General features: G+C 41.4%; 1 protein-coding gene across 3 annotated transcripts; it reads right to left on the bottom strand.

Moving 5' to 3' along the window:
• Nucleotides 1-1238: 1238 nt before the first annotated feature.
• Nucleotides 1239-12468, bottom strand: thap12a (THAP domain containing 12a). 3 transcript variants are annotated; one of them, XM_036595189.1, is made up of 5 exons: nucleotides 12213-12468; nucleotides 9158-9278; nucleotides 6118-6198; nucleotides 4999-5035; nucleotides 1239-3562 (listed from the first exon to the last, which is right to left on the bottom strand). In XM_036595189.1, the coding sequence occupies exons 1-5, from the start codon at nucleotides 12299-12301 to the stop codon at nucleotides 1695-1697; spliced, it is 2196 nt and encodes a 731-aa protein (XP_036451082.1). In that variant the 5' UTR covers nucleotides 12302-12468; the 3' UTR covers nucleotides 1239-1694. The 3 variants fall into 3 exon arrangements, with proteins under 3 accessions (XP_036451082.1, XP_036451081.1, XP_036451084.1); XM_036595188.1 differs by having other exon boundaries at nucleotides 4999-5038; XM_036595191.1 differs by lacking the exons at nucleotides 9158-9278; nucleotides 12213-12468 and having other exon boundaries at nucleotides 5009-5038.
• Nucleotides 12469-13095: the final 627 nt, after the last annotated feature.

The following is a 13095-nucleotide window of genomic DNA, read 5'->3' on the forward strand; positions in this document are numbered from 1 at the left end:
ACAGCACGTACAGCGGGCACCGCACGGCCCGCACAGACATGCCAGAGAAAACCCAGCTCGGTCCCTCCAGTTCGCTTTCCTTTCAGGTTTCACTTCACCACGAGGCGCCAAGGATTCCCCCCTCCCCTGCTCTCCTCACGCGCGCTCTCATTTGCCCACGTGACCAAGTCGAGAGCACACCTCTCTTTTGTCGTGATAGGTGAGAAATGCAACGAGCCAGTATTGAGGTCAGCGCCTTCAGACGTGCATAACGTCCACTGGTTTGGTCTAATCGTGACTTCCAGAGCTGAACAGCAAGAACAGCTGTTACCTTCCACACTGGCCACTTTATTAGAAACCCCTACGTTGTGCTTCCACTCACTGGCCACTTTATTAAAACCCCTACCTTGAGCTTCCAATAACTGGCCACTTTATTAGAAACCCCTACGTTGTGCTTCCAATAACTGGCCACTTTATTAGAAACACCTAGCTTGTGCTTCCACTCACTGGCCACTTTATTAGAAACCCCTACCTTGAGCTTCCGCTCACTGGCCACTTTAGTAGAAACCCCTACCTTGAGCTTTCTGTCCACTTTATAAGAAACACCTGTCTTGTGCTTCCACTCACTGGCCACTTCACTGGAAACATGCACCTTGTGCTTCCGCTCACTGGCCACTTTATTGGAAACCCCTACCTTGATTTTCCTGGCCACTTTATTAGAAACACACACCCTGTGCTTCCACTCACAGGCCACTTTATTGCAAACACCTACCTTAAGCTTCCTGGCCACTTTATTAGAAACACGCACCCTGTACTTTCACCCACTGGCCACTTACAAATTGCTTCCTTATTGGTCACTATACACACTGTAGTTCATCTGTTGCAGCAGTTTATCAACCTCTCTTATTCATCACTGGTCTGTTTCTGGGCTGCTGTTGACCAAACTACTGTCTACCGTCAGGACAGCAGTGACACTGTATTTTGTGAGTGGTCAACCCAAAAACATCCCTCTGTGGTCAGACAATGACCACTGATGAAGAAATAAGAGGACAACTAATACAAACTGTACACCAACAGAAGAACGACAGTCTCCAACTGTACAGCAGCATGGAGGAACTACAAGAGAGGGGTTTCCGATAAAGTGGCCATGTAGTATAGATAGCTTTGTGGTACTTAGTTTCTGCATTGTTTTTCTAAAACTGAACACACAAGACTGAGACGCTGAACCACAACACACAAACCAACCTGAAATGATGACGTCAAAAGTAAACAGCTATTTATTTTCTCTATTTGATCAAGGAGAACAGGAATGATGTCAGAAGTAAAACATCCATTTGATCAAAGAAAACAGGAAAACTGAAATGTTTATTTTACAAGTTGACATGGAAACAACTGTGGAGAACATTGCAATTTCACAAAAGAGCATTTCGCTGAAGTGTAACTGACAAAATTAATTCTAATATTTGGGCACACAACACATTTTAACGTCTCAGACAGTTTCTCACCGATTCTTTCACATTATATACATTCATACCACCTGAAAAAGCAAAATCTGAGACTGGAAACCAAAGTCCAGGTGTCTGTAGTGGTGGTAGTGGGTCACTGTACATGAAAGCAACCATGTTTGCTTATTTTTAGCTGCAAAAACTTGAATTTATATTCTGAGCATTTCCTACAGGTATCTGTATGCCTGTATACTCATCCATCATCCATAATCAAGCAGGTGTCTCTGTTGGCTCCTTGTCGGGATACATTTTCAGGTACGTCTCAACCATCAAGTCCAAGTCATACCCACAGCTGATGTTAAACATGGCCAGACTTTTGTTTCTGTGTTTGGCAGGCGTGTCCTGCAGGTACGCCATTAGACGTCTTCTTGCAGTGCTGCATCTGTCATCTGCGAGCGAAAGGACTGGCAGGCAGCTCAGGACTTTGAGGAGCGCGCAAACATTGGGGAAAAACTTCACGTCAGACAGCTGAAGCGTTTCAAAGATGGTGGACGGTAAGGTAACGTTCTTGGTGCCGTGTTTCCATTTGATCTTCCAGCAGTTGAGTTCGGTGGGTAACGTGTCTGGATTGGGCAGGTCTTCCTTGTAGATTTCCGCGCTTGTTTCTTCCGTGTTGAACTTCAGCTGGCCCATGATCGCAGGCACCAGGGACAGAGACTGCAGAGCTTTGAGGTGATTTTCGGAAAAAAGGTCGCTCAGCTCCTTAATAACGTGGCTGACCACCGGAAAAGTGAGGTGGATTTTGTAGTAGGCCTCAGGCTGGATCTCCTCACCGGCATCCGGACGCTGCTTTCTGAAGAAAAGTCTGGGGATTTTGATGGGGATTTCCAACGCAGCGGCCAGGTTGACGGCCTCTTCGAACCAGAACTCATGGTAGACCTCAATGTTCTCGAGAACTTCGTTGACCGAATGGAGGACAGCCGTCAAACTGCTGGCGGCAAAGAAGACCTCACTGGTTTGTCCTTGGAGATTCTTGCCAAAGGCTCTGGAAAAGGACAACGTGTTCTTCAGCACAACCAACGCCATGACGAACTCGAAATCCGACAAAGCTTCGGATATGACGAAAGCATTGTGCGCAACATCGTCGCTCCATTTGAATTCTTCATTGTCATGGACACTATCCATGCAGAGGAGCAAAGACTCCAAGAGGTCAACGGCCAACTCGAAGGCATCATGCTGTTCAGTCCAATTGGTGTGACAAACTTCCTTGAGGGCAGCTGCTTTCTCTTCGTTGCCCTGGTAGTAGATGGAAATTGCATTTTCCAACTGATTCTGCAGCAAAGGTGACTTGCTGAAGAACGCATCAATCTTTTTCAGGGTTGACATAACGAGCTGCACGCTTGTGAAGTTCATGCTGTTGGCCAGGCAGATGTTTAAGGAATGAGCAGAGCTTGGCGTGAGCACAGCTAACGGATACTGCTCGCTCAGTCTGATGGCCACGGCTTTGACTTTGAAAGCGTAGACGCCAGTGCAGAAATATGCCTGTCCTCTGCACTGTTCCATGCTCAGGCCGTACTTCTCCGAAATTTCGGTCGAAAGGCTCTGAGCGATGGCCTCCACATCTCCCTCAAAGCGCAAGAACCCTAAAAACTCCTCTCGCAAGCTGTTGACCTGGTCTACAAAGCGGATGAACAAAGGAAGGTGGTTCTCTCCTGCTATCTCCACAAGGTTGTCCATGACCAGGGAGAAAAAGCGAGCCTCCTTCACTTCAGCAAGCAAATCTTCAAGAATGCACTTCTCGCTCACTTCCAGCATCTGCTGCAGCTGAGTGGACGAGCAGTACTCCAAGTTCACGGCCGCCGTTTCGAATTTCCTTCTGAGCACTTCGTCGCCGGCGTTGATGCGATACTCCAGCAGGGCCTGGAAGTTGCTGGGCGTGAAGCTTTTGCTCCTTGGTTCTTTTTCAGAATGGCCGTGCAGAGGGATGTTCTGCCTCCCCATCATCACCACGACATCAAACAGTGACCGCAGATATTCCTTGTTTTCTCTTTCCTCGTCTGATACCTGAGGACCATTATCAGTCTCTTGGCCATTGGCGCTCTCGGCAGCATCTTTAGGTGCCTCCTCTTTCTCTTCCACTAGATATAAGACAACATACAGACAGGTTAAATTAGTTGGAGGCTTAAAAAATTCACAACCAATACATTTAAACCCATGAGCCAGAAACGGCCAAGAGAGTCTGGCTGCAGACATGCACTCTCAGACAGATGCACTCTCAGCCCCAGTGACGTCACGTGCACATGCACTCTCCGCCACAACAGCTGAAGCAGCCCAACGGCACGGTAACTTTTGGCAGCTGCTGCTTAGCGACATCACTTAATCCATTTTTCATCCATAACACGGCGAGAGAGTTACATTTAATGTACCCCCCGTTGAAAAAAAATCATAGAACCCATTAAAAGTGTCTGTTGGTTCCTGGTGGTTTTCAGTAGTCGCTAATGGTATTCTGTGTTTTCCTGATGGGTTGATATCACAGTGTAAAGGATTCTGATTGTTTAATCAGGTGTTTTGACTGATTCCACATACATTTGATCGTTTCCTAATGGCCTCGAACGGCAACCATCAAGCCAATTCCCATTAGGAAGCAAAACCATCAGGTTTTATTCCTAACGGCCTGCAAACACAGTTATGCTGTGACGTTCTGACTGTTTTGGTGCCCACAGCGTCGTCTGCTTGGTGCTTTTCTACATTGTCACAACGTTGAAATGTAATTCCTCAGAAAGTTAAGACAACGTTGTCTGACAACTTTCTAGGAGGTTGTGACAACCTTCCAGAATCCTTAATAAGTTCTATTTTAATCAATATTACAGTTTTTGATAACCGGTTCTACTCGTCTTCAGCATGGCTTTCACGAGTTTCATCAGCAGCCTGTTTTGTTTTTTCTGTGAATAAACCCGACATTCGTGTCTGATCATCGTGGTAGGTTTTATTTAGAAAGTTTCCATATTTAGTTACCTTATTATCAGTATGGCAACGTTAATGTACATTCAGTGTAACTCTTGTTGCTCAACAGTACGTGGTTCGCTGGTTTTCCTCATAAAACCGACAAAACACACTGTGGTGGCAGAGTGGCGCTGACGTCATCAATAGGCTGGCGGTGCATGTCAGGCTGAGAGACCCTTCTCGAAACGACACCCTTCAATAACCGTTTCTGAATGACTCCTGGCTTGAACATACAGGGCTAGGAAGAGCGTCCAAGTCTGTATAGAGCTTTTATATTATGTGGTGTAAGGGTGGGCAATATGAACATAATACTTAAAAACATTTCTAAGATACATAATATGTCATTTTTCTGGCGCTGTGCTGCACGAAATCCAATGAAACTGAATGAATTATGCTTTGAAACCTCCGAAACAAGTACTGACGATATTCACAATATACTCTGAAAGGCATTTTGTGACGTAGTTTGTCAATATTTCAATATAATTTCGTCATACTGCTGACTCCCAAAGTGGAACTTCTTAAAAAAATATAAAAATGGTTCTTTAAAGAAGCAGATCGTAAGTCAACTGACCTTTACTCACTTTTGCCTTTGTGGCCTCATCTTCTGCCTGCTGAAGAGAAAAAAAAAGTTTTATTAATCTTAAAACAAACTGCAGCAACAAATAAATCAATAAATGCTCACTAGACTTAACAGACTTAAACAATGGTGCCAGCTCACAAATGTGTGGTTGACTGCAAGCGAACATTTACATATAACCTCAGGTATTTATGAATAAGATCTGTCAACAAGTTCTTTAGTAAATCATCACCACATCTGTCTAATCTCTGTGCTGAAGCGCTCAAACAACTCGATTCCACAGAACGACCAGCTACAGCCTCTAATGCTACGTTTACACAGCAGGTAAAAGTGGCCCAAATCTGAGCTTTTTCCTCATATGTGAGACAGATGTGTGTCAGTGTGAACAGATAAACACACTGAATCTGACATTTTCAATTCTGATTTGAGACGCTTTCATATGTGGTACGGAAATCTGATACGTATCCGATCTGCAGCAATGCGACTCAGTCTGAACAGCCAGATCGGAATTCATGTGGTTTTTACGTCAATCCAACTCGACATTCGTCATCATGAGACTCAAACATTTAGTCTGATGTTTCTGTACAAAAAATAGAAGAGACTCATCCAAAACCCTCCATGTTTAAAGAGATTTAGAAAGAAATGGCCGAACGCGGCCGCAGGAAGACGAGGCTGCAGCATCAAGGAAAAGTCTGAAAGCAAAGTTTAAAGAATTAAAGACGACGCAAACCAAAGAAGTGACCGTGGCTGAATAACGTGCCCTTTTTACTCAAACACATTCTGGGTGATGAGCCCAGCTGTCAGTCAGTGAAGCTTCATGATGGCTCCTGTGATGCTGGTGAAGATGAAGCTGATCCTCCGGGAGCGACTGGCGTTCGTTGGCGGTCGTGATTGTTTACCTCTGGATGAGCCGTGAAGCAGCGTGACGCTCTGTTCTTCTGCGCATGTGGGTCAGTTTAGGAGCTGATCTGTTCAGACTGATGTCGCATACAGATCACATTTAAAAGATAATCTGAACAGCCAAACAAAAAAAAATCAGATTTGGTGAGAAAATCAGATTTGGGTCTCTTTTACCCGCTGTGTGAACGTAGCCTAAGAAAGAAACATTCCAACCTCGTTCTTCGCCCGTTTGCGGGTGGGATGGTCAAAGATGGTTGGTATGGCGGTGTCTTTTAGAACCGTCCTGAAAGGGCTCTGAAAAATAAAGTATGGTGAGTGAAGCACTGCATGCAAACAAACATTCTGGAAATGAACTGCATGGGGAGAAATGTTCTAGACCAGGAGTCTCAAACTCAACCACTAAAAAAATCTTATTATAAATTATAAGTCATATTAAAAAATCCTAAGAAATTCATGGACCAGAGAACACCTGTGTTTTTCTGTTTTTTCTTTGCTATAACCTGAGCTGACCATTGTTTATTCAAAATATCGCTGCTGCCGGAAGAAAACCTCGTATCTCCATTTTTGATATTTTTCAGTTTTTGAATAATCTGAAAATGCCTGTTGCTCTTTACATTGTATGTAAATTTCGTGATGAATGGACTAAAAGAAACGACCCAAAATGACTTGGAAAGACGTTCCATTGATTTACATTAAAAGTAAAGTAGGTTTTCTCTTTCTCCTGTAAAGTTACCATTTTGGAGATACAAGGTTTTCTTAGGACAACAGCAACGTGCAACAACTATATGTAGTAGACCTTGAAATATTACATGAATACTTGAAATACTCTAAATGTAAACGTCCCCAGGAGCTCAGTCTTTTAAACCTACCTATTTGCTTGAATTAGACACCCGACATCCTTTCTTTATTGCAAGTTCCATTAATACTTGGGCTCAATTTCTGAGCTGCTGAGCTAGTGTTAAGTGCATATTGTATATAATGTATGCATGTAATGTATATAAACTAGTATATTAGTTGAGCAACAGCTGAAACGTAGTTAGTGTTTTTGGTGATATGACTGGCGTGGAACTGTGCAGAACTGTGTAGAATTGAGGTGTAACTGCTGTCCCATGAACTTTTGTTGCGGTAGGAGAGTTGGAGCGCACATTATGTTGCAGTGCATGATGGGGATTGTAGTGCAGTGCATTGTGAAACAAGCTAATATTAATAAAAAAAAAAAATCTAAATACTTTTGAGGGCCGGAGAGGATTGTGTCAGACCCAAATCAGGCTCGTGGGCCTTGTGTTTGACACATGGGTTCTAGACTCTCCCATAATCAAATGCAGGTACAGCCACACAAACTAAACCTGTGTGTTTATCGTTTGCCCGGTTGGTGGGCTCCGTGCACAGCTGAGCAAAACAGCTTTGTTTTTTCCTCTTAAGTATGAACCTTAAAGGTTGGATTTCCCTCATCAAGGGAGTTCGTTAAGGGTTTTGCATAAAATCCCTCAGACGTTTCTCTTAGCTAAGGGGTTTACTACAGTGACGGAGGCTTCACTGTAGTAAATTCCCATCGTATTCGCAGCATAATTCTCTCAATTAAAGGAAATTACTATTAGCAGGTAAACTAGCTAATTGCTGAAAATAACCCACTCTCCTAAAATTTTGATAACCTGCTACTCCTGTCAGAATCTCCCCCACTTTAGGCAAAAACTCCATCGGAAATGTGTTCATGGACATTTTTAACACACTTGACGCAAATAAATGTACTGATTCATGCATGCATTTTTAAATGTTCTGACTGGCTGCGTTTGCTTACCACTTATCATGCCAATCACTCTGGTTGGCCATTTTGCATTGTCCTAACAAAGGAGGCGGATATAGCCAAGTTCAGCTACAACATTCATCAGTCTCCATACAGGTGGAGCAAAGCAGCATAAAGCAAATCACACAGCTTAAAATAATCTCTCTTTTAACAAAAATATATGTTGGATTATTACATGGCTGCTAACTACGATGGTGTTTTAGGGTCACTGTTAAAAATAATAAAAATAATAGACTTGGAGAATAAAGTCGTAATATTTCAATAATAAAGTGGTCTAACTGTAGGCGGGCTAACTGTAGGGGGGCTGCCATAACACGCTGGGGTCTCGGTTGCTGTACTGGCAAGGATGAAGACACAGAGTCCACTAGAGTTCTGCTCCTTCAGGATCGATCATTTTGATCATCATTCTCACTGTCTGTGAAACTTCATGCCCTCTTCGAATGGGGGGAGATGTAGCCCCCGATAGCCGTGTAGACGACCCTGCCTGAGGTTCTCCTTCAACAACACAGACAGACAGTTTCCTCCGAGTCCGTCTGGCTCTTTATTCTAGATAAACACAGTTTCCTCCGAGTCCGTCTGGCTCTTTATTCTAGATAAACACAGTTTCCTGCTCAGCCGTTTCAGCCAGTTCTTATACTAATAACAGGCTGGTGCTGATGTGCAGGAGAGACAGGGAGACTGAGTGTTTCTTTATGGGTGAATCCATATGAAAGTAGAACTCCACCAACTCACCGCCTCTCATTTAACACCAGGAGGTGCTGCCTTCGCTTCGCAAAGCCTTTGGCCACAATATTGTGACCTTTCCTGGTATTAATGCCACTTTAATGACGTAATTCTGCGACTTTTCTTGAAATATTATGACTTTTTTTCTCTAAATCTACTATTTTTGATTTTTTTTAAACAGTGGCCCTAAAACGCTGTTGTGGTTAACAACCTTTAATTTTTTTTCTGAAAAAAATACACAGGAGGTACATTCTCCTCATTAAACACCTCCGAAACACAGCCATATCTTCAGCTTGACTGGCTAATATAAAAATAATAATGATGCTAATAATAATAATAATAATTATAATAATAATAGTAGTATTATTATTAACAACAACAACAACAACAACAACAACTGTAAGGGAGCATTTTCCTTCCCTTTAATTATCCAGAGGGAAATGACAGTTAGGGAACTCTATGCAACGCTTGAGGGATTATTTAGGGGAAAATCAATCGTTAAGGGACAATGTAAAGGTGTATAACGATTTCACTCAAGGAAACCCTTAAGTAACATGCTATGGGTTTTTTTTGTGCAACACACAAACTTAGGAAATACTTATGGGTAATTTTAAGGGAAATTTCTACTTAAGGTGTTTCATGCAACCGGGCGCTGACCTGTAAAAGACAGCGGTGAACAGCACCACAGTACATTAACCTGCTGAACTGAATGAAAATGAAACTCACTGTTTTTAAAATGAGATCTGGCTCAAAGTGCCGGGCACACAGTCTGTGGTATTTGTTCAGATGTTCCGGTGTTTTGTCCCTCAAATCTGACCGACAACAGTTTTCCACCCACTTTTTGCACCTATAAAAGCAAACAAACAAACAAATAAACAAAAACATCAAATCAGGAGCCACACTGGCTGGCTTTACTTTGATACAGGTAGTGCTGGGCACATCGTATATATTGGCTCATGCTGTGATCAGTTTTAAAGCTATTTTTTAGCAAATTATTTGAGAGATAATGAGCATTATATCCATTATATGATGCCTATAAAACATCAGCATCCCTGCTGCCAAACAAATTGTTTAGGCTACTTTTTTATTCTACTTTGTGGACTCACTCATGATAATTAAAGGTGGAATTTCTCTGCATAATTAAATGATTAAGATGCAAACAGAGCGGTTCAGAGTGGTTCAGAGTGGTTTGGTGTGAAACGCTCTGTTCTAGATAAACTTACTGAGTCAGAACTGTTCACAGTGGTGGTGATAGGAACCAGACGTCCACCTCTAAAAGCTCCCTCACAGAAAGTTCCTACATGAAATGGTTATGAATTCACTGCCTGATGACTGAGACACTGTTTTATGATAGTTTAGAGAACTTAAACTCCATTCATGGTGGAGGGATACATAATATGCAGGGCGCTGTGAGGCAAAATAGTCCCCAAAGAAAACTTATTATTTCAAATTTTCCACTATTTTCCATCATCAACATTCCATATAAACTCAGAAGACTCGTGTAGGTTCACTGGTGGTTCTGGATAGTAAATAAAATGTCTATATTTGTGTTGTAGTCATGGTGACCCCTGGTTCCTATCACCACCACTGTAAAGAAACTCACTGCAATTCCCCTTTAACTGCACCGTGTCATTCACTGGGTGCTTCCGATTGTTTTGAATGAACAGTTCAAAATACATACAGACTAAATTAAACCTTGCTTTCTTTAAATGTGCATTTGGTGTCATTTTAATACAAACAGAACACAAAAGAGTGCGGCTGAAATAAACTATATCAGGTCTGCAGGTCCTTCTTTGAGCAGTGTAACTTTATTAATGCTCAAGTGATTAAATAAATAAAGAAGGTATTAGATTTGGCAGAATATTAATAATTAATTAATTCAAAAAATAGTCATTACATTTCTGTGACACTGAAGTTTAATAACTACACTTAAAAAAAGAGGGTTCTTCAAGGGTTTTGGAACAATGAGTTCTATACAGAACCATCTGCATGCTTAAATAGTTCTTTGCATGGTGAAGTGGTTCTGCAGATTAATGAAGAATGTGTTGTATTTATTTCTATAGAGAACCTTTTTAAAAACAGTTCTATATAGCACCTAAAAGGGTCTTCCTGGCATCACACCACTAGCAGAACCTTTTAGGGTACTACACAGAACCATACACAACACATTCTCCATCAGTCTTGATTGTTCTCAGTGGAACCATTGCCTTTAAGAACTCTTGAAAAACCATATATATATATATATATAAAATAACAACTAAGCCTGTACCCCAACCTCTCTGTTCGTCAGGCTAACACTAAACTTTCTCACGTCAGTCATGGAATTTTCCATTCCACCTTAAATGGTGCAAAAGTTACATTATCTATTTACAACTAGTACCTCACACAGTTCATTCTTTGTAATGTGGACTGGAAAGCAGTCCACCTTAAATAGTGCAAATTATAGTATATTATCTATTTAATTCTATTCTACAGAGTACATTATTTATAATGACAGCTAAGCTGTTTATCAAGCGTCTAAAAAAGAGGCTGAAGTTAGTTTCTTATTTGAATCATCTGTTCCACCTTAAATGGTGCAGATAATCTCACAGAGTACAGTATCTATTTACAACTATTTTACATTTTTTATAATGTAGACAGCTACGCTGTTTACGTAGCGTCTAAACACGAAGCTTTAGCTTCTTATTCGAATTATCCGTTTCCACCTTAAATTTAGAGTATATTATCTACGTACTACTATCATCTTACAGAGTACATACTTTACAGTTAGACAGCTGTGCTGTTCACAAAGCGTCTAAACACGAAGCTTTAGCTTCTTATTCGAATTATCCGTTCCACCTTAAATGGTGCAGATAATCTCACAGAGTACAGTATCTATTTACAGTTATTTTAATAAATAAAATAATAATAAATAAAATTTGAGTACATTTTTAATAATGTAGACAGCTACACTGTTTACCAAGCATTTAAACACAAAGCTTTAGCTTCTTATTCGAATTATCCGTTCCACCTTAAGTGGTGCAAATTATTTTAGAGTATATTATCTATTTAATTCTATTCTACAGAGTACATTATTTATAATTTAGCCAGCTGAGCTGTTTACAAAGCATCTAAACACAAAGTTGAAGTTAGCTTATTTTTCGAATTATCCGTTCCACCTTAAATGGTGCAAATTACCTCACAGAGTACAGTATCTATTTACAGTTATTTTACAGAATACATTCTTTATAGTGTAGACAGCTGAGCTGTTTACAAAGCGTCTAAACACGAAGCTTTAGCTTTTTATTCGAATTATCCGTTCCACCTTAAATGGTGCAAATAATCTCAGAGTACAGTATCTATTTACAGTTATTTTACAGAGTACATTTTTTTTACAGTGTAGACAGCTACGCTGCTCACCAAGCGTCTAAACATAAAGCTGAACTTAGATTCTTATTCGAATTATCCGTTCCACCTTAAATGGTGCAAATTATTTTAGAGTATATTCTATGTACCTCTATCTTACTGAGTACACTCTTTGTAATGTGGACAGCTGAGCTGGTTATCTAGCGTCTACAGACGAAGCTGAAGTTAGCCTCTTATTCGAACCTTCCGTTCCACCTTAAATGGTGCAGAGGCGCCAGAATGGAACTGCTGCACCATTTAAGGTGGAACGGAAGGTTCGAAGGAGAAGCTGGCGCGTTAGAATCGCCCCTCGGCTCCCTTATGATGTGTCCGACTGGTCGGTAGTTTAACAGTAGTTTAACCAGCCCGGCTCGTCGGTGTGTGTGACGTTACTCGCCTCTCCGGGTCGCGCGGAAACCTGAAGAACGCCAGTACGGAGTGCGAGCTCATGCGCGAGCAGTGCAGCGCGGCGCAGAAGTTCGGCATGTTTTAAGGTGGATTTTCCCGCCGGCAGATGATCCGCAGTCAGACGGGGCGCATTACCGACCGCGATCCGCGCTGAACGGGGACTCGGGAAAGTTTCTCAGCCGCAGTTTCGGGGCCGAATCCGCGGCGCTCGACAGTGCTTTGTGCGGCCTGGAGGAGTCAGCGCGCAGAAGGGGCCCACAATGCTTTGCGTGTTGTTGTTGAGCGGCCGAGCCAATCAGATTTGGCCTGGACAATAAATTTGGCGCCCATGAAGGGCAAGTCCACCAAATTTGCAATTTTTACATTGTAGGAAGCGCAACAGCATACACAACAGCCAACAACCAGAGGGTGCAAATACACATTGAACCTCTACTGCATGAACTACTGCTTAAACATCATCAAATGTTTAAACTTGTTTTTGTTATTTGAAATGGCTTAAAATAATGGGAATTTTTGAAAAAAATATAATCATTTTTTTTCATAATTGCTGTATGTTTATCAGTCCTTTAGCTTTCTTGCTTCATGTATGTTTTTCAAAATAGTGTTATATTCTTTAATCTCATGGAGGAAGTCTGGCTTGTATTCAGACCATCCCTACTGATGGTAAATGATGTTTAAAATAACAATGATTAAATCCTGTACAGATTTAAGATGTTTATTTGTTATTTGAAATTGCTTAAAATAATCTATCTATTTATTTCTAAAAATTTAGAGGGTTACCTGGTAAATTGTTGCCATTTGGCAACAATGCGCAATTGTACCACAGCACCATAAAATCTAATAAAAAAGCACCATAAAATGTATTTTTTTTT

Source organism: Colossoma macropomum, unplaced genomic scaffold (genome assembly GCF_904425465.1).
Source record: "Colossoma macropomum unplaced genomic scaffold, Colossoma_macropomum, whole genome shotgun sequence".
NCBI lineage: Eukaryota > Metazoa > Chordata > Actinopteri > Characiformes > Serrasalmidae > Colossoma > Colossoma macropomum.

Bases quoted from the DNA above. Each gene is read 5' to 3' on its own strand.
- thap12a (XM_036595188.1), bottom strand. From the start codon at position 12,301: ATGCCGAACTTCTGCGCCGCGCTGCACTGCTCGCGCATGAGCTCGCAC. The intron at 9,279-12,212 runs GCGAGTAACGTC...TTGCTTTTATAG, and splicing joins TTTCCGCGCGACCCGGAGAG to GTGCAAAAAGTGGGTGGAAA. The intron at 5,039-6,117 runs GTTGGAATGTTT...TTTTCTCTTCAG, and splicing joins GCAAACGGGCGAAGAACGAG to CAGGCAGAAGATGAGGCCAC.